The sequence below is a fragment of the Lampetra fluviatilis genome, chromosome 36 (genome assembly GCF_964198595.1).
Source record: "Lampetra fluviatilis chromosome 36, kcLamFluv1.1, whole genome shotgun sequence".
In the NCBI taxonomy this organism is placed as follows: Eukaryota; Metazoa; Chordata; class Hyperoartia; order Petromyzontiformes; family Petromyzontidae; genus Lampetra; species Lampetra fluviatilis.
Window position 1 is genome coordinate 9,698,078 of NC_136310.1, and position 22,304 is coordinate 9,720,381.

The 22,304-nt window shown below is 54.8% G+C and overlaps 1 protein-coding gene across 1 annotated transcript in view; it reads right to left on the reverse strand.

Moving 5' to 3' along the window:
- LOC144945089 (uncharacterized) overlaps nt 1-22,016 on the reverse strand; it is a 38,639-nt gene extending 16,623 nt beyond the window's left edge. The window contains exons 1-5 of the mRNA XM_078873332.1: nt 21,892-22,016; nt 16,162-16,350; nt 9,212-9,330; nt 8,186-8,293; nt 3,106-4,440 (exon numbers count right to left, since the gene is read on the reverse strand). Of these exons, the coding sequence (XP_078729458.1) occupies nt 3,106-4,440; nt 8,186-8,293; nt 9,212-9,330; nt 16,162-16,350; nt 21,892-21,928 (1,788 nt within the window). The 5' untranslated portion in view covers nt 21,929-22,016. The remainder of the gene's footprint in view (nt 1-3,105; nt 4,441-8,185; nt 8,294-9,211; nt 9,331-16,161; nt 16,351-21,891) is intronic.
- Between the last annotated feature and the right edge of the window lie 288 nt (nt 22,017-22,304).

Sequence of the window (22,304 nt, forward strand, 5' to 3'; positions counted from 1 at the left end):
GGGTCGACTGACCGAGATGACCGAGATGACTGGTTGATGCACCACCTGTGCCCCCTACTGTACCAACTTGCTGTGCTTTAGCCACCCGGCGCTCCGCTCGTTGTTGTGAGCGTCGCTCCTCCGCCCTCCGTTGTTGTCGGAGGGCGACTGCCTCCAACTGCCCAGTAGCGTCCTTCACGAGCCTCCTCCACTGAGGCCGATCTTGACACCGCTGGTACCAGTCATCGGCAAGTCCACTCAGCTCCACGTCCTCCTGTACCACATCACTCCATCTCTCCTCTAGCCCGTGCCACGCCCGTTTAGCCCCCTCGATCCGGCCGAACAAAAGCTGTTTAGGCATGCGGTGGCTGGGCATGAGGGCTATATGACCCAGCCAACGCAGCCTTGCCTGCAGGAGGAGCTCACCGATGGGACTTTGACCAGATCTTTCAAGGATTTGTGAGCTCCTCACACAATCCAGCCTGGTTAAACCCAGGATGGATCGTAGGCAGGCCAGCCTAAATGTTTCCAACCAGCGAAGATGCTCCATTAGGGGGGTCCACGTTTCGCAAGCGTAGAGAAGGGAGGGAATGACTGTGGCCGAGAAGACCTGAAGCTTCGTGCGGAGCAACAGACCAGGTAGCTTCCACACAGCGTTACGCAACTGATGAAAAGATATTGCCGCTCGACTGATTAGGAGTGAGACCTCTGCTGTTAAACTGGAGCCGGTCATAAGCACACTGCTCAGGTATGGGAAACTCTCCACTCTCTCCACTACTGCCCCATCACCGATTGGGAGTTGTGGGGGTGGAGTGTCCGATGGTACAAAATACCCAGGCAGGTGCTTAGTTTTGGTGGGGCTGATGGTAAGGCCTCACCTCTTAGTGGCACGCTCCAGTCACAGCAGCAGCGTCTCCAACTCCTCTTCTGAATGAGCAGCGATTACCAAATCATCGGCATACATAACGTGGTTGGGAGCCATCCCTTGATCGCACCCGGGCGTCGATCAGCCTCCCATTATATCTGTACGAAATGGAAATTCCCCTGGTACAGCTATTGAAGGCTTCACGAACTACATGGTCAAAATAGATGTTAAATAATGTGGGAGCCAGCGGACATCCCTGTCGCACCCCAAGGTGTACAGGGAAAGGCTCTGACTCCCGGCCACGTAGTTTTACCCGGGCCCGCTCACCATCATGAAGGTCCTTAATGATCGTTAGCAGAGGGTCAAGGACTCCGAAAGCACGAAGAACAGCCCAGAGCCCAGGCCTACTGATGGTATCATAGGCCTTGACCAGGTCAATAAAGCAGAGATGTAGGTCTTGTTGGAATTCCCTACACCTCTGCTGTAGCAGACGGACAGAAAATATGGAATCTGTGCAGGACCGCCCTTTCCTGAAACCGCATTGGGGCTCTGCACGCCTCTCCTCAGCGTGCCTATCAAGGCGATGTTGAATAATCCTTGCCAGGACCTTTCCCGGCACACTGAGGAGTGAGATGCCCCTGTAGTTGTTATAGTCTGTGCGGTCCCCCTTCTTAAAGAGAGGGACCACCAGGGCATCCTTCCAATCCAGCGGAACCCGTCCAGTGGTCCAGACTGTTGTTATCATGTCATATAGGGCAGTCTGTGCACAAGCGCCACCCTCCCTCAGCATTTCGCTTGGGAGATCATCTCTGCCCGGTGCCTTTCCTGGTCTCAGACTCCGGATCGCCTTCAGTACTTCCTCAACAGATGGCACCACAGCCAGCCACTCACCAGCCTCAGCAGGGTTATCCCCATTTTGTGCCATGATGTTTTCCTGGCTGAGAGATTTCCCCTCCCCGAGGACCTCACAGAAATGCTCAGCAAATCTGCAAACCTGTTCCTGGGGGTCGGAGATTTGATTACCGTTTTGTCCCCTAATGATGGTAATAGGTGTGGCGCTGCAGGTTACTTTTTTGATGGAGTTAAATAGTGATTTGTGATCGCGGGCCACTGAGGCAGACTCTATCTCCTCAGCAACCCGCGACCACCACCCATCCTTGCAGCGCCTTATGGCTCTCCGAACCTCCGAGCGGAGGCTACGGTAAACCTCCTCATTCTCTGACGTGGGATGCTGTAGCCGATGAGAGTGGGCCTGTCGCTTTTTCTCAACTAACCTGAACACCTCCTCTGTCAGCCATGGTTTCTGGGGAGGTCTGGACCGCGTGCCCAAAGCAGCCATTGCAGCTGCATGAATCACAGTCCTAAACCTCGCCCATTTACCCTCGACATCAGGAGGAGTGGGGGACGATGCCAACCCCAGCTGCAAGCGATGATGAAATTCTCGCTTGCAACTTTCATCAGCTAACTGAGACCAGGCCACTTTTGGTTGGAATGGGGTCCTGGGTGTACACCCACCACCGGAGTGGAAGAATGGCAGGCGCATCTTACAGATGACTAGTCGATGGTCAGAGGGCAGATCAGCTCCACGGTAGGTCCTGGTGTCAAGGACATGGGCTCGCATCCGCTGGTCCGTCACTATGTAGTCCAGCAGATGTTCTTGCTTGGACCCGGCATGCATCCATGATGTTGTGTGGATGCGCCGATGCCGGAAGAGTGTGTTGGTAATTACAAGCCCATGGGCTGCACAAAAATCTAGCAGCCTCCTACCGTTGTTATTGAGCTGATCTGGCCCATGCATTCCAATCACTCCAGACCAGGTGCCAGCATCATGACCAACTCGGGCATTAAAGTCACCCAACAAGATGACTCTGTCCCGAGTGGCCACTTTAGCCAGCACCTGTGACAGGAGGTCATAGAAGGCATCTGACTCATCGGCTTTGCCTGCATCCCTCCACGGATGTTCATCTTCGGTGGGGGCATAAGTAACCACGACCACCACTCCTCCCCTCCGGTTGATGGGAAGGCGAGCCCAAAGTATCCTGGGGCTTACAGCTTCCCACACCTCACCGCCACGCTCCCACGCCCCCTTCATTCTTTTGTTCAGAAGAAGAGCCACACCCTTGTTTGGCAGTCTCCTGTCCCGAGTGGAGGACTGTCCACCCCTCATGGTGGCAGGAGCCAGAACACGCATGGACACACACACACGCACACGCACGCACACACACGGTGCCACCCCCATCCACCACTACCACTGGACTCACCTTTCCATGCTGCACAACTGGGACCACCGCATCAGGAGGCACTGCCGATCCTCCACCGTGGGCCCCTCCTCCACCGTGGGCCCCTCTTCCACCGTGGGCCCCTCCTCCACCGTGGGCCCCTCCTCCACCGTGGGCCCCTCCTCCACCTTGGGCCCCTCCTCCACCGTGGGCCCCTCCTCCCCCGTGGGCCCCTCCTCCACCGTGGGGCCCTACTCCACCGTGGGCCCCTCCTCCTCCTCCAAGGACCCCTCCTCCACCTTGGGCCCCTCCTCCATCGTGGGCACTTCCTCCACCGTGGGGACCTCCTCCGCTGTGGGGCCCTGCCTGGGCGTGCTCCTTGGGCTGGGTGTTGAATTGGACGTTGAACGCCGGGCGGCTCGGCGTGGCCTCCGCCGAGAAGCCGGAGTGGACGCCCGCGCTGCCGGCGGGCCTCGCCATGCCACCACCTCCCCCTCCAGCATGCACTACCGCACCACTTCCACCAGCATGCACTACCACACCACCACCACCTCCACCATGCACTAACGCACCACCACCACCACCTCCACCATGCACTAACGCACCACCACCACCTCCACCACCACCACCTCCACCATGCACTACGGCACCACCAGCATCACCACCTCCACCATGCACTACCGCACCACCACCTCCTCCACCATGCACTACCGCACCACTACCACCACCACCATGCACTACTGCTCCACTACCACCACCACCATGCACTACCGCACCACCACCATGCACTACCGCACCACTACCACTACCACCACCACCATGCACTACCGCACCACTACCACCACCACCATGCACTACCGCACCACCACCGGCAGCTCCCACCACTCCCATGACGGCGGTGCCACTGAAGCGGGCCCCGCTGCCAGCCGCCCCTCCAGGGCGGGGCACAGCGGCCTGGTTGGGCCCAGGGGAGGCCTCACTCGACTTGATCTGAGTGGAGCCCTGGGATGGCTTGTAGGGAGCCAGGGGGCCCTGGGAGGGTTTGGAGGGAGCCAGGGGGCCCTGGGAGGGTTTGGATGGAGTCACGGAGCCCTGGGAGGGTTTGGAGGGAGCCAGGGGGCCTTGGGAGGGTTTGGAGGGAGCCAGGGGGCCCTGGGAGGGTTTGGAGGGAGTCACGGAGCCCTGGGAGGGTTTGGAGGGAGCCATGGGGCCTTGGGAGGGTTTGGAGGGAGCCAGGGGGCCCTGGGAGGGTTTGGAGGGAGCCAGGGGGCCCTGGGAGGGTTTGGAGGGAGCCATGGGGCCCTGGGAGGGTTTGGAAGGAGCCACGGGGCCCTGGGCGTCCCCAGCAAACACAGCGTGGGACGTCACCTTGGCCGCCTGTAACAGACACGCAGAAGGAGAAGAAGAATCATTGTTAACATTGGTAGCCGGGCGTCCGGCGGCACTTGGTGCCACCATTTGCGAAAGCACAAGGAGATGGTCACTCACGGGGAGGCGCCCTCAAAGGTGCTCCGCTCTGGCAGCACTTTCCCCAACAGCCTCTTCAACAGGGGGATCTTTGTACCCACGTGTGTGTGTGTGTACACGTGTGTGTGTGTGTGTACACGTGTGTGTATGTAGTCCGGCAAAACAACCCCCAACCTCCTCGCAGTGCCGGACGGGCAACACTGTCGTGGACATTGCTATAGGGGGAGGGCCAATGCCCATTGGCCTCTCCCCTAATGGCGTCTGTGACCACCACAGTGGCTAAACGGGGGCTCTGGACGGGTGCGAGGGGCTGGTAACCCTTCCACCTTCAATTCATTACCACGAAACCACGACTTAAACATAAATATGTAACTAACAAGCTTGTGCCGGAGGCCCCGGGGGAACAGGCGTATATGACGTCTCCCGGCCAAACCCCAATTGGTGGAGCCAGGAGATTGAATCTTCACCCTCGGGGCTCCTCCAGAAACAACGAAAAACCATTGCGGATGGCCACGTGGAATGTTCGAACGCTCACTGCGGAGGAGAGTCTGCCACTCCTTTGTCGGGAGCTGGACCGGTAGCGCCTGGATCTCTGTGGCATTCAGGAGGTCCGGTGGACCGGTTCTGGCTCCTGCCACCATGAGGGGTGGACAGTCCTCCACTCGGGACAGGAGACTGCCAAACAACAGGGTGTGGCTCTTCTTCTGAACAAAAGAATGAAGGGGACGTGGGAGCGTGGCGGTGAGGTGTGGGAAGCTGTAAGCTCCAGGATTCTTTGGGCTCACCTTCCCATCAACCGGAGGCGAGGAGTGGTGGTCGTGGTTTCTTATGCCCCCACCGAAGATGAACATCCGTGGAGGGATGCAGGCAAAGCCGATGAGTCAGATGCCTTCTATGACCTCCTGTCACAGGTGCTGGCTAAAGTGGCCACTCGGGACAGAGTCATCTTGTTGGGTGACTTCAATGCCCGAGTTGGTCATGATGCTGGCACCTGGTCTGGAGTGATTGGAAGGCATGGGCCAGATCAGCTCAATAACAACGGTAGGAGGCTGCTAGATTTTTGTGCAGCCCATGGGCTTGTAATTACCAACACGCTCTTCCGGCATCGGCGCATCCACACAACATCATGGATGCATGCCGGGTCCAAGCAAGAACATCTGCTGGACTACATAGTGACGGACCAGCGGATGCGAGCCCATGTCCTTGACACCAGGACCTACCGTGGAGCTGATCTGCCATCTGACCATAGACTAGTCATCTGTTAGATGCGCCTGCCATTCTTCCACTCTGGTGGTGGGTGTACACCCAGGACCCCATTCCAACCAAAAGTGGCCTGGTCTCAGTTAGCTGATGAAAGTTGCAAGCGAGAATTTCATCATCGCTTGCAGCTGGGGTTGGCATCGTCCCCCACTCCTCCTGATGTTGAGGGTAAATGGGCGAGGTTTAGGACTGTGACTCATGCAGCTGCAATGGCTGCTTTGGGTACGCGGTCCAGACCTCCCCAGAAACCCTGGCTGACAGAGGAGGTGTTCAGGTTAGTTGAGAAAAAGCGACAGGCCCACTCTCATCGGCTATAGCATCCCACGTCAGAGAATGAGGAGGTTTACCGCAGCCTTCGCTCGGAGGTTCGGAGAGCCGTAAGGCGCTGCAAGGATGGGTGGTGGTCGCGGGTTGCTGAGGAGCTAGAGTCTGCCTCAGTGGCCTGCGATCACAAATCACTATTTAACTCCATCAACAAAGTAACCTGCAGCGCCACACCTATTACCATCATTAGGGGAAAAAACGGTAATCAAATCTCCGACCCCCAGGAACAGGTTTGCAGATTTGCTGAACATTTCAGTGAGGTCCTGGGGGAGGGGAAATCTCTCAGCCAGGAAAACATCATGGCACAAAGTGGGGATAACCCTGCTGAGGCTGCGGTGCCTCAAATATTGAAAGAGGTCACCCCCTGTGAGTGGCTGGCTGAGGTGCCATCTGTTGAGGAAGTTCTGAAGGCGATCCGGAGTCTGAGACCAGAAAAGGCACCGGGCAGAGATGATCTCCCAGGCGAAATGCTGAGGGACGGTGGCGTTTGTGCACATACTGCCCTATATGACATGATAACAACAGTCTGGACCACTGGACGGGTTCCGCAGGATTGGAAGGATGCCCTGGTGGTCCCCCTCTTTAAGAAGGGGGACCGCACAGACTGTAACAACTAAAGGGGCATCTCACTCCTCAGTGTGCCGGGAAAGGTCCTGGCACGGATTATTCAACATCTCCTTGCTAGGCACGCTGAGGAGAGGCTTGTGGAGCCCTAATGCGGTTTCAGGAAAGGGCGGTCCTGCACAGATGCCATATTTTCTGTCCGTCTGCTACAGCAGAGGTGTAGGGAATTCCAACAAGACCTACATTTCTGCTTTATTGACCTGGTCAAGGCCTATGATACCATCAGTAGGCCTGGGCTCTGGGCTGTTCTTCGTGCTTTCAGAGTCCCTGACCCTCTGCTCACGATCATTAAGGACCTTCATGATGGCGAGCGGGCTCTGGGTAAAACTACGTGGCCGGGAGTCAGAGCCTTTCCCTGTACACCTTGGGGTGCGACAGGGATGTCCGCTGGCTCCCACATTATTTAACATCTATTTTGACCACGTAGTTTGTGAAGCCTTCAAAAGCTGTACCGGGGGAATTTCCATTTGGTACAGATATAATGGGAGGCTGATCGACGCCCGGGTGCGATCAAGGGATGGCTCCCTATTGGTCAACCACGTTATGTATGCCGATGATTTGGTAATAGCTGCTCATTCAGAAGAGGAGTTGGAGACGCTGCTGCTGTGACTGGAGCGTGCCACTAAGAGGTGGGGCCTTACCATCAGCCCCACCAAAACTAAGCACCTGCCTGAGTATTTTGTATCATCGGACACTCCACCCCCACAACTCCCAATCGGTGATGGGGCGGTGGTGGAGAGAGTGGAGAGTTTCCCATACCTGGGCAGTGTGCTTATGACCGGCTCCAGTTTAACAGCAGAGGTCTCACTCCGAATCAGTCGTGTGGCAATATCTTTTCATCGGTTGCGTAACGCTGTGTGGAAGCTACCTGGTCTGTCGCTAAGCACGAAGCTTCAGGTCTTCTCGGCCACAGCCCGCATGCCCAGCCACCGCATGCCTAAACAGCTTTTGTTCGGCCGGATCGAGGGGGCTAAACGGGCGCGGCACGGGCTAGAGAAGAAATGGAGTGATGTGGTACAGGAGGACGTGGAGCTGAGTGGATGCCGATGACTGGTACCAGCAGTGTCAAGATCGGCCTCGGAGGCTCGTGAAGGACGCTACTGGGCAGTTGGAGGCAGTCGCCCTCCAACAACAACGGAGGGCGGAGGAGCGACGCTCACAACAACGAGCGGAGCGCCGGGTGGCTAAAGCACAGCAAATTGGTACAGTAGGGGGCACAGGTGGTGCATCAGCCAGTCATCTCGGTCATCTCGGTCAGTCGACCCGTGGCACCTGCTGGGTCTGCCCCGTGACCTCCTGCCAGCGGGCGTTCGACACTTCACGTGGCCTCAAGGTGCACTTGGCCTGGCACAAGCGTCGTGGTGACGTCACCGCCACTTAGTGGTGAATGGCGGTTGTTGTTGTTGTGTGTGCGCGTGCGTGCGTGTGTGTGTGCGCGCGTGCGTACCTGCCACCCGCGTGGCTCCAGTGGAGCCAGGCTCTCCATCTCGGCGATGAGGCTGTTCAGCTGATCGATCTCCACCTCGATGCTCGACTGCTTCCCCAGAGGCTGCTTCTACAAGACAAAGACAAAGATTCCCCCCCCGTGTAGCCTGTCACAGACTGTTGAGGCAAGTGCTGGTAGTGAGCACCTACCAAGGCCCACAACGGTACACGAGAGGGGTGGGTGGCCAGCTGCCCACGGCAGCATTTGTCTCCCCAATGCTGATTTTGATTGCACACCTCACCAGGCACAAGGCTCGGACGACATAGGGGAAGCCCAGGACCAGTTCAGATGTTGGTCACCCCGAGCCGGAATCGAACACGTGGACAGAGGCACCTGTGTGCACATTGTGTGTGAGTCCTAAACACGTGCGTGCTGTGCCTGTCTCCCCTTTATCTCCCTGTATCTCCCTGTGTCTCCCTGTGTCTCCCCATGTCCCCCGTGTCTCCCTTTATCTCCCTGTGTCTTCCTTTATCTCCCTTTATCTCCCTGTATCTCCCTGTATCTCCCTGTGTCTCCCCATGTCCCCCGTGTCTCCCTTTATCTCCCTGTGTCTTCCTTTATCTCCCTTTATCTCCCTGTATCTCCCTGTATCTCCCTGTATCTCCCTGTATCTCCCTGTGTCTCCCCATGTCCCCCATGTCCCGTGTCCCCCTTTATCTCCCTGTGTCTGCCCATGTCCCCCGTGTCTCCCCTGTATCTCCCTGTATCTCCCTATGTCTCCCCGTGTCCCCCTTTATCTCCCTGTATCTCCCTGTATCTCCCTGTGTCTCCCCATGTCCCCCGTGTCTCCCCTTTATCTCCCTGTGTCTCCCTGCATCTCCCCGTGTCCCCCGTGTCTCCCTGCTCTCTCCGTATCTGCCCGTGTCTCCCTTTATCTCATTGTGTCTCCTCGTGTCTCCCCGTGTCTCCCTTTATCTCTCCGTGCCTCCCCGTGTCTCCACCCCTCCTCACCCCCCCCCCCCCCCGTGTGTCTCCCCTCGTCCTCACCGCGATTGGCGACACGACCGGAGGGGGCAGGGGGAAGCCCCCCGGGGGAGACACGGGGCCCCCCGAGACCTCCTCCTGCTCCTCGCACGGCGGCGGTGGCGGCGGTGGGGGGAGGTCACCTGGTTTGGGTGAGCGGGGGAAGGAGCGGGCGAGAGGGTGTCAAGTAGGGGCAGAAGAACAACAACTCTCGGGGCAGATACGGCCCTCGAATTCATTCGGCACGACCCATGATTTCATTCGGCACGTAGCCGCGACTTTATCCCCCCCCCCATCTCTGGTGTTAGCCCAAGCACGCACTTCCCCTTTGCGTGGGCCACAGTGGTGGGCAGGGGGAGGAGGGGCACCACCACCCACCCCACGTTTCCACCACCGACACGACCACAACCGCAAATTCCTCCACACGCAGCAGCAATTTCCCCTGACCCACTGCTTGTGCCTAGCCCTCGCACAGAGGCTCGATCTGTCTGCACAACGCTGGCGCTCGCAGCGATGGGGCAGTGGGAGTGCGCAGGGCGGTGCGACTGCGCCAGGGCATAACGGCCGGATAAGGGGGGGGGGTCCAAATAGCCCTTCATTTCAGTCTATGCACCAGGGCCCAAGCCAACCACGTCACTCTACTGCACCAGAGACCCACAAACTAACACAGAGAAGCTGTAGACTCACGTTAAACACATCGACTCGCATGGAACCTATAGACTCACGCAGAGACCCAAAGAGACGCACAGAACTGATCGCTATACTCATAAACCCATATTGATCCAAATAGAGACTTATAGACTCACATAGAGACCCATAGACTCACACATTAACCCAAAGACTCCCACAGAGATGCATCGACTCATACAAACACCGAGACTACCACAGAGACCCACAGACTCACATAGAGACCGATAGACTCACATAGAGACCCACAGACTCACATAGAGACCGATAGACTCACATAGAGACCCATAGACTCACACATCAACCATCAACCCAAAGACTCCCAGAAAAACCTAGACTTCCACAGAGACCAACAGACTAATATAGAGACCCATAGACTCACAAAGAGACTCATAGACTCACATAGAGACCCATAGACTCACACATCAACCCAAAGACTCCCAGAAAAACCTAGACTCCCACAGAGACCAACAGACTAATATAGAGACCCATAGACTCACAAAGAGACTCATAGACTCACATAGAGACCCGTAGACTCACACATCAACCCAAAGACTCCCAGAAAAACCTAGACTCCCAAAGAGACCAACAGACTAATATAGAGACCCATAGACTCACAAAGAGACTCATAGACTCACATAGAGACCCGTAGACTCACACATCAACCCAAAGACTCCCAGAAAAACCGAGACTCCCACAGAGACCCACAGACTCACACAGAGACTCATAGGCTTGCTTATTGGCGCATAGACTCACAACAAAAAGTCAATAGACTCCCATACAAGCTATATACTCAAAGAGAGACCCACAGAGACTGGCAAGGCCTACATAGACACCTTCTCCACAGAGGAAGCACACACACGTGCACACACACGCACGTGCACATACGCACGTGCACGCCCCGTCAGGGAACAACAACCGCCGTGCCCGTTCTCCGCGGCACAGCGGGCGGATCGGGTTCGTGCCGAGGTCTGGGTGCCCATGGACGTGAACGACCTTTGAATGTTATTATTATTATTATATTAAAACAACGTGGGTGAAATTGTGGAGCAACAGCCGTATCAGACGTGAGCACATCCAATCGGCACAATCATTGCTTCGCTGCAGCTAAAAGACTCATAACTACCCCCCCGACCCCACACCGCCGCCGCCGCCCTGTGTGTGAGCTCGGCATTCGAAGGCCGGAAGGCCGGAATGGGTGACCTCGCCGGACGGCAGTGCTGAGGAAGAAGAAGAATAAGAAGGGAGAATCTTCTTCTTGGTTCTTTCGGTAAATTGTTCTTTACCCTTCTATCTGGCAACAAAACTGACACCTTTTTACAAGGAGTCATGTTTGCATAGACCGCAATACCTGCAGTCATAATACAAACAAAAGACATAACTCTGATAATGTGCGCTGTCCTTGAAGTTGATTGGTCCACACCCGAGGCAGCTTTCCTTAGAGCCTAGTCTCACATGGGTTGGACCAGATGACGCCAAAGGGCGCACAAAAAAGGTGTCAGTTTTGTTGCCAGATAGAAGGGTAAAAAAACAATTATCCTATTTTTACTGGCAAATGAGGTTCTCATAGTTCTTTCGGTAAAGTCACGTAAAAGGGAAATAATAAAAATAAAACATAATAAAATAATTCTCACGACGTTTCGGCCACAACGCAAGCAGCCGTCCTCAGGTGAAGAACAGGTCTGTCGGGGAGACAGCGTCTGAATGAGACCCGAGGACGGCTGCTTGCGTTGTGGCCGAAACGTCGTGAGAATTATTTTATTATGTTTTATTTGTATTATTTTATTATTTCCCTTCTACGTGACTTTACTGAAAGAACCAAGAAGATGATTAATAATAAGCAACCCATGTTGTAAAATCACATTGGCGCTGCAACTCCGGTGACTTTGATGAGAGAGTCAGCCAGAGGACAAGACACGAAACTTGACGGTTCCAAATGCTTTCGACCCCAAATTGCGTGCGACGTCTGGGCACTGTGGAAATACAAGTGACGCTTTTGAGAATTGTGCACGCGATTGTTTGTTCGGATTGTCCACACAGGGCGCTGTTGTCTGTGCTTGTGCACCACGGCGCACAGCAGCAGCTGCAGCAGCAGCAGCAGAAGCAGCTGCAGTAGTAGCTGCAGCAGCAGCTGCAGCAGCTGCAGAAGCATCAGCAGCTGCAGCAGACGCATCTGCAGCAGTAGCAGCATCAGCAGCAGCAGAAGCAGCTGCAGCAGTAGCAGCAGCAGCTGCAGCAGAAGCAGCTGCAGCAGTAGCAGCAGCAGCTGCAGCAGCAGCAGGACTGTCGCCCGGTGGGACCTGCGTCTCCCACAAGAACTACGACCGATCGTGAACCGCTCCCTAGCTCGGACAGTGGCCTCGCTCACTCTCCCCACCTCCTCCTCCTCCTCCCACCTCTTCCTCTTCCCCTTCCCCTCGCTGTAAACACGCGGCTCCTGGCGGAGACTATTTCTGTCTGTGGCCTCCATCAACACGGGGAACCACGTCCACACGGCCACTCTAATAACCACGTCAACACGGCCACTCTAATAACCACGTAGCCTCAACATAATAAAATAAACAACTTTGATAATGATAATAAAATGCACTGTCCTTTGTTATCATTATCAGAGTTGTTTCTTTTCTTTTTGTTTGCATTTTGACTGCTTGTGTTGTGGTTATTGCAAACATGATGCCTTGTATAAAGGTGTCAGTTTTGTACCAGTTTAAAGGGTAAAAAACCTACTACTATATTTTGCCACTGGTAAAGGAGATGTCTCATAGTGTAAAGGATAAACCATCATCGCCCCAACTCCAGGCCTCCTCGCAGCGGCTCTTGCTGCCCATCGAACAAAGACGGCGGTCGCCGCATCGCGCGGCGCTTTCGGATGCGCCGCTTCTGTGGCCGTCTGGAACGTTCTTCCCCTTCCGATATGAGGAAGCCACTGGGAGATGTGCGCACACTTGAAGCCCAGATTGACAAACTCACTTCTTTGGAACTATTTTTTGTGATGTTTAGTTTGTTGTCCTTCCCCCGCCCCGCCGATGAGCACGGTTGGCTACGTACGGTGCGAAAGAAGTTCAACGTACGTACACACAGAGACCATGAACCTTCCACCTACAGCTCTTGCCGTAGCTCTCCATACGCCGTGGCAGTAATGGAGCACCTCAGTTACCAGCTAACTATTTACTATATCACAATTAGTTTTTTTTAGTTTTACCAGGTAAGGCACTCACAGAGCTATTTAGCTCTCTTTCCCAATCGACGTGGCCACAAACGATTGCTCAACGAGGTGGCTTACCGTCATCGTGTGGAAACGTACAGCCGCCAAAGACTCTAAACACGTGACGACGTTGTTGTTGACTCTAAATGTGGAGGGGTAAAAACCGGAGGACCCGGAGAAAAATTCAAACGACCACAGGGAGATGATGAGAGACACCGCAAACTCCAAATATACAGCAGCAGCAGGCGTCAGGGTCGGGATCGAACCCACGACCTCCTGTATACCAGGCGAGGTAGTTAACATCTCCTAGCCACCGTGGTGATGATGAGAGAGAGAGACACGCAAACTCCAAATATACAGCAGCAGGCGTCAGGGTCGAGATCGAACCCACAACCTCCTGTAGACCAGGCGAGGTCGTTAACATCTCATAGCCACCGTGGTGATGATGAGAGAGAGAGACACGCAGACTCCAAATATACAGCAGCAGGCGTCAGGGTCGGGATCGAACCCACGACCTCCTGTAGACCTGGCGAGGTAATTAACATCTCCTAGCCACAGTTGCGATGCTTGGGACCCATCGTTCGAGAACTCCCTACAGCGCGAGGCAGCTGGGTGAGTCGATTTGTGTGTGTAACTCCATGTGTGTGTATCTAAAGTCCATGTCTGTGTGTGTGAGTCGATGTGTGTGTAAGTCGATGTGTGTGTGAGTCCATATGTGTGTGTAGGCCAATGTGTGTGTGAGTCTATGTATATGTGTGTGTGAGTCGATGTTTGTGTGTAGTTCCACATGTGTGTGTGTCTTAGTCGATATGTGTGTGTGTAAGTCCATATGTGTGCTTAGGTCGATGTGTGTGTGAGAGTCTACGTATGTGTGTGTGTGAGTCGCTGTATGTGTGTACGTCGACTTGTGTGTGTAACTCCATGTGTGTGTCTCTAAAGTGGATGTCTGTGTGTGTGAGTTAATATATGTGTGTAAGTCGATGTGTTTGTGTGTGTGGGTCGATGTCTGTGTGTGTGTCCAAGTCGATGTATGTGTGTATCTTTTTCGCCCGGGCAACTCCAGGTACTTCCCGCTAGTCAGGAAATAAAGCGACGAGCGGGCGCAGGTTGGGGGGAGGGGGCCCCGGGGGGGAGGGGCCGCAGGGGGAGGGTTCCCGGGGGGGAGGGGGAGGGGGCCCCGGGGGGGGGGGGTGAGGATCGCTTCGCACTCCCCCAGCAAGGGAAGTGCTCCAGGCTGCCTCCAAGAATCACGTTTGTGTTTATTTTCATTTCCCCTTTCATTACTTCAATTAAAGCCTGCCCACCGCGTGACCCCGCTCCCACGGGCCTCTTGCCCTCCCCATCTCTACCTCCAGACCTTTAGCCAACCCAAGCTTGGGTGGGAAACAAACGCGATGAACCACAGTCGGCTCCCGGCGCGACGTTCTTGTGTGTGTCACATGTGACACGTAAGTCAGGAGGGGAAACACAATGGGGTGGGCGGGGCCCACCTGGATAGGGGAAAGGGAGCGATTGGAAATGATGAAAGCGTGCAGCAAGCGAGGTGTCAATCACACGTGCATGTGCCCAGCTTCCTATAAATAGGGGCCATCCACCACCTCCATCCTCCACCACCAACACCATCCTCCTCCACCACCCACCACCACCCAACACCACCCATCATCACCATCCTCCACCACCCACCACCACCCATCACCACCACCCACCACCATCCACCACCACCCTCCACCACCAACACCCTCCACCACCCTCCACCACCACCACCATCCTCCACCACCACCACCCTCCACCACCACCCTCCACCACCACCAACTCCCTCCACCACCACCTTCCACCACCCCCCCACCCACACACCACACCACAGAATAGTGGAGGGTGAAGCGATGAAGACCCCAGCCACGAGCATCTCTGCTCTCGAGCTCCAGCCAGCAGCAGGGGGCCAGGAGCGCCCCCAGAACGCGTGCCAGCATCTAGCTGTAAGCAGCAGCTCGGCAGGACAGATTTTAAAATTATATATTTTTGTAATATACCAGACTCTGCAGTTAACAGTCCCTATGTGATGAGTTATTTGTGCCAGTGGACACAAGGAGGCTGCCTCTGACGCCACCCCGTGGTGGGAAGGAGCCAGCGGGCGCCAACTCTCTTCCTCCGCTCTGGCGACGGCGTCAGGCCGGCGTCGTACGATCCCCCGTTCGTTCGATCTCCCGTTCGTTCGATCTCCCGTTCGCTCGATCTCCCGTTCGCTCGATCTCCCGTTCGCTCGATCTCCCGTTCGTTCGATCTCCCATTCGCACGATCTCCCGTTCGTTCGATCTCCCGTTCGTTCGATCTCCCGTTCGTTCGATCTCCCGTTCGCTCGATCTCCCGTTCGCTCGATCTCCCGTTCGCTCGATCTCCCGTTCGCTCGATCTCCCGTTCGTTCGATCTCCCATTCGCACGATCTCCCGTTCGTTCGATCTCCCGTTCGTTCGATCTCCCGTTCGCTCGATCTCCCGTTCGCTCGATCTCCCGTTCGCTCGATCTCCCGTTCGTTCGATCTCCCATTCGCACGATCTCCCGTTCGTTCGATCTCCCATTCGCACGATCTCCCGTTCGTTCGATCTCCCGTTCGTTCGATCTCCCGTTCGCTCGATCTCCCGTTCGTTCGATCTCCCGTTCGTTCGATCTCCCGTTCGTTTGATCTCCCGTTCGTTCGATCTCCCGTTCGTTTGATCTCCCGTTCGTTCGATCTCCCGTTCGTTCGATCTCCCGTTCGTTTGATCTCCCGTTCGCTCGATCTCCCGTTCGTTCGATCTCCCGTTCGTTTGATCTCCCGTTCGTTCGATCTCCCGTTCGTTCGATCTCCCGTTCGTTTGATCTCCCGTTCGTTCGATCTCCCGTTCGTTCGATCTCCCGTTCGCTCGATCTCCCGTTCGCTCGATCTCCCGTTCGTTCGATCTCCCGTTCGTTCGATCTCCCGTTCGTTCGATCTCCCGTTCGCTCGATCTCCCGTTCGTACGTTTCTCCCGAGGGGCGAACGATCCGCTACACGCACGGCAATGCGGTTCTGTGTGACCTTTGGCAGCCACTGGCGTTCACTCACCGTCTCCGGATAAGAGGGGCAGCCGCCCCACCGTTCCCAGCATGCCCTGCGCGGCGCGGGGGCCCCCCCCGGCTCCGGCGGCCCCCCCCGCGTGGGGGTTGAACTTGGGCTTGGGGGCCACGGCTGGCGGAGGGGCCTTGCGAGGGCCCGGGCCTGCGGCCGCCTGCTGCGTGCGTGACTCCCACATGTCTACGGTGGGGGGAGACACACGCAGCAGAGACACAGGTGAGACACACACACAGTGAGACACAGGTGACACACACACAGTGAGACACACACACGCACAGTGAGACACACACACAAAGTGAGACACACACACACAGAGTGAGACACACACACACAGTGACACACACACACAGTGACACACACACACACACAGTGAGACACACACACAGGTGACACACACACACACAGTGAGACACACACACAGGTGACACACACACACAGAGTGAGACACACACACACAGTGAGACACACACACAGTGAGACACACACACAGAATGAGACACACACACACACAGTGAGACACACACAGTGAGACACACACACACACAGTGAGACACACACACACACCGTGAGACACACACACAGAGTGAGACACACACAGAGTGAGACACACACGCACAGTGAGACACATGCACAGTGAGACACACACACAGTGAGACACACACACAGAGTGAGACACACACACAGAGTGAGACACACACACACAGTGAGACACACACAGTGAGACACACACAGAGTGACACACACACACAGTGAGAGTCTAGGCCTCGGCAAGGTAAGGTAAAAGTTAAACGGTAAAAAAACAAGACAAACTTTACCCTACCTTTTACCTTACCACAATACAATCGCTCTACCCTACCTTTTACCCTTTAGCAGGTAAGGTGAAAGGTAAACGGTAAAAAGCAACGAGCCTACCTTTACCCTACCTTTTACCCTTACTCCATACAAATTACCCAATTACAGAGTAATTACTGGGGTACTACTACACATCAACAAGGTTTATAACGGTAAATGCTAGGTAGAGCGCTTTATACATATAACATACTCTCGATGATTCCAATTTGCATTCACTCTGCCGTTGTTGTTGTCGTTGTTGTATCCTCAAATCTTGCAACTCAATTTTAACCCACTTCCCAATATGGTATAGACTGCAAACTTTGGTATACTTAGGTCATACTTATGACAACGCTATATTCTATCATAAAAAATAAATGTTTTAAAACATTACTTGTTTATATGTTATGTTTCGGTTTGGGTCTAATTGTCCACAGTCAACTGACGTTGGCTGTAATTGGCCACGGCCCCTTACGTTGTGGCAAGCTTCGGGCCACTTCCTGGAGTCGTGGAGTTCTGCCATTACTAGTAGGGTACATTTAATAAAAGCGTGTTTAAAAAAAAAGGTTTTTTTTAATAATACTTATTAAATGGAGGCCAAGGACTGCGCGACGGAGCTTCTAGCGGTAAACAAGGCACCGTATTTACTGGGTAATACTTCGCGCTACCTCTACCCTACCGGGTAATTCTTCCGAGCTACCTTTACCCTACTCTTTACCTTACCCCTTGGCATGTCGACACCTTGACTCTTTACCCTTTTACCCGGTAAAAAGGGTAAATTACTTTACCTTGCCGAGGCCTAAGTGAGACACACACACACACACAGTGAAACACACACACAGTGAGACACACACACACACAGTGAGACACACACACACACAGAGTGAGACACACACACACACACAGTGAGACATACACACACACAGTGAGACACACACACAGAGTGAGACACACACACACACACAGTGAGACACACAGTGAGACACACACACAGTGACACACACACACAGTGAGACACACACACAGGTGACACACACACAGTGACACACACACACACAGTGAGACACACACACAGGTGACACACACACACACAGTGACACACACACACACAGTGACACACACACACACAGAGTGAGACACACACACACACACACAGTGAGACACACACACACACAGAGTGAGACACACACACACACACAGTGAGACATACACACACACAGTGAGACACACACACAGAGTGAGACACACACACACACACAGTGAGACACACAGTGAGACACACACACAGTGACACACACACACAGTGAGACACACACACAGGTGACACACACACAGTGACACACACACACACAGTGAGACACACACACAGGTGACACACACACACACAGTGACACACACACACACAGTGACACACACACACACAGAGTGAGACACACACACACACACAGTGAGACACACACACACACAGTGACACACACACACACAGTGAGACACACACAGTGACACACACACACACAGTGAGACACACACACAGGTGACACACACACACACAGTGAGACACACACACACACAGAGTGAGACACACACACACACAGTGACACACAGACACACAGTGAGACACACACACACACAGTGACACACACACACACAGTGAGACACACACACAGTGACACACACACACACAGTGAGACACACACACAGGTGACACACACACACACAGTGACACACAGACACACAGTGAGACACACACACAGTGACACACACACACAGGTGACACACACACACACAGTGAGACACACACACAGGTGACACACACACACACAGTGACACACAGACACACAGTGAGACACACACACAGGTGACACACACACACACAGTGACACACACACACACAGTGACACACACACACACAGTGAGACACACACACAGGTGACACACACACACACAGTGACACACAGACACACACAGGTGAGGCTCAGGTGAGACACCGCTACTGCTCAAGAGTGACTCTCATGCCACGAGGCCTCCCCGTGAGGGGAGCGGCAGTGACCGGCCGCGTGGCTTCCTCTCCGCGTGGCGAGGGCGAGTACTCGGCCCACCAGGAGAGGAGTCTCATTCGCACGGGTGGCCTGGCGTCACCACAACGATAGCGGCAAAAGGGCCATCGCCCGAAACGTCGGATATTGTAAAAACGGTTTCCTTCCAAGACCACACACACGCGGTGTCGTCGTTGTTACTGCCGGACGTTTTTGAGCGGCTGTTAAAGCCATAAACTAAACCATCAACTTTGTTTATGTTATCAGGTAAGGCCCACTGAGCTGTCTAGGCCACAAATGGTTGATTATCATCATCATCATCGCGTGGAAATGTACAGCAGCCAGATGCTCTCAAGGCGTGGTTCTAAATGTGGAGGGTGAGAAGAGGAGGAGCCGGAGAAAAAGTCCACCCGACCACGCGGAGAGAAAGAGAGAGACACCGCAAACTCCAAATATACAGCAGCAGCAGGCGTCAGGGTCGGGATCGAACCCACGACCTCCTGTGTACCAGGCGAGGTAGTTAACATCTCCTAGCCACCGTGATGATGAGAGAGAGCGACACCGCAAACTCCAAATATACAGCAGCAGGCGTCAGGGTCGGGATCGAACCCACGACCTCCTGTGTACCAGGCGAGGTAGTTGACATCTCCTAGCCACCGTGATGATGATGATGAGAGAGACACACAAACTCCAAATATACAGCAGCAGCAGGCGTCAGGGTCGGGATCGAACCCACGATCTCCTGTACACCGGGCGAGGTAGTTAACATCTCGCCACCATACCACAGACCACAGGAAATACACTCAGCAAATTCAGACTCCTACACAGCCGTGTGCGTGGCTGTGTGTGTATACACAGATTGTCTGGGTGTGTACACAGAGACAAATATCCCCCGGATAGCCTAGCGCTCACTGTTGGGGCAAGTGCTGTTAGCGAGCACCTATTAAGGTCTGCACGGCACACTAGAGGGTGGGTGGCCAGCACCACGCCCGGCCGCCTTTGTCTCCCCGTACAGAACACACGTGACATGTTGGACTTCTTTCGCACCGTACGTAGCCAACCGTGCTACCACAACGTACTGTACAACACTTGAACATGACACACTCCTACAGCCTCACACACACACATCCAACCGTACAGACTCCACGATTTCCCCACATGCACACCCATATTATATAAACACAAGACAGAGATCCCCCGTGTAGCCTTAACAGACTGTTGGGGCAAGTGCTGTTAGCGAGTTGCAGCACCTATGAAGGCCGGGCACTGTGGCACACGAGGGGGTGGGTGGCCAACACCACGCCCGGCCGCCTTTGTCTCCCTAGTGCCGATGTTTACACACCGCACCAGGTACTCATTTGAGGCTGAGTCGACTTAGGGGAGGCTCAGATCAGATAATCGTCACCACCAAGATACACACACACCAACACACACATACATACACACACCAGCACACACACACAAACACACACACCCCCACCCCCCAGACATACACAGCTTACAGCACACACTCCAGTCACCACACACCCAACCTAACACACACATACACACCCCAGTCACACACTCAAGACACACACACTAACACACACACATACACACCCCAATCACACACTCAAGACACACACACATACACACACACACCAACACACACGCACACCAACACATACATACATACACCCATACACCCCAATCACACACTCAAGACACACACCCCAACACACACACATACATACACATACATACACACACACATACACACACATACATACACACACATACACACATACATACACCCCAATGACACTCAAGACACACTCAAGACACGCATACCAACACAATACAAAGATCCCCTGTGTAGCCTCTAACAGACTGTTGGGACAAGTGCTGTTAGCGAGCACCTATAAAGGCCGGCACGGCACACGAGGGGGTGGGTGGCCAGCACCACGCCCGGCCGCCTTTGTCTCCCCAGTGACGATGTTTACACACCGCGCCAGGTATTCATTTGAGGCTGAATCGACCTAGGGGAGGCCCAGGACCGGTTCAGATAATCGTCACTGGGTGTTAGCCGTGAGCGGGAATCAAACTCGGGTCGCCGGGTTCGTAGCGCAGCACGCGAACCGCTACACCACCCAGACACTCACCCAGACACACAATCACACAGACACACACTCACACACCCCGACACACACCCAGACACACACTCACACAGACACACACTCACACACCCCGACACACACAGACACACACTCACCCAGACACACACTCACACAGACACACACACAGACACACACACACCCCGACACACCAACACACTCACACAGACACACACACTCACCCAGACACACACTCACCCAGACACACACTCACACAGACACACACACAGACACACACACACCCCGACACACCAACACACTCACACAGACACACACTCACACACCCCGACACACACACACACTCACCCAGACACACACTCACACAGACACACACTCACCCCGACACACTCACACAGACACACACTCACACACCCCGACACACACTCACACACCCCGACACACCAACACACTCACAGTCACACACTCACATAGATACACACACACCCCGACACACACCCCGACACACACACACCCCGACACACACTCACACACCCCTCCATACCAACACACTCGCACACCCCGACACACCAACTTTTACGCACATTTAACACATGCATACTGTACATACACTCACACAACCCCACCCAGACACACACCCACCCACACTCACATTCCAACACACGAAGAACACATACACACTCCCCGACACACACACACGCACACCCCGACACACACACCCCGACTCGCACACAATCACTCACCCCCTCTCCCAACTCGCACGCCGCTTCCACTTAGCATCAAGGGGGAGAGGAGCTCGCAAACTCTGAACACTCGGCAGAGTCCTTCACGATCCACTCCTCCCTCCGGCTTCCTCCTCTCCACGAAACATCCCTCACCACCCCCCACACACATCCCTCACCCCCCCCCCACATCCCCCCCCCACGTCCGCCCCTACCTCTCCCCCCCTGCCCGCTGCTCTCTCCCCTATGCCCTAATATGGCGCTATCGGGCAGCCTTCTTCATCAGCCGTTTCCCGTCTCGCGCTTATTCCATTTGACGTGGGGCTGTTCCCTTGACCGCCGACTCGCCTGCCTGCCTGGCTCGCCACGGCTGAGGTGGGGCGCGGGGAGGGGGCGGCTTCCGTAAGAACAGTTACGGGCAGTGCCCGACTCAC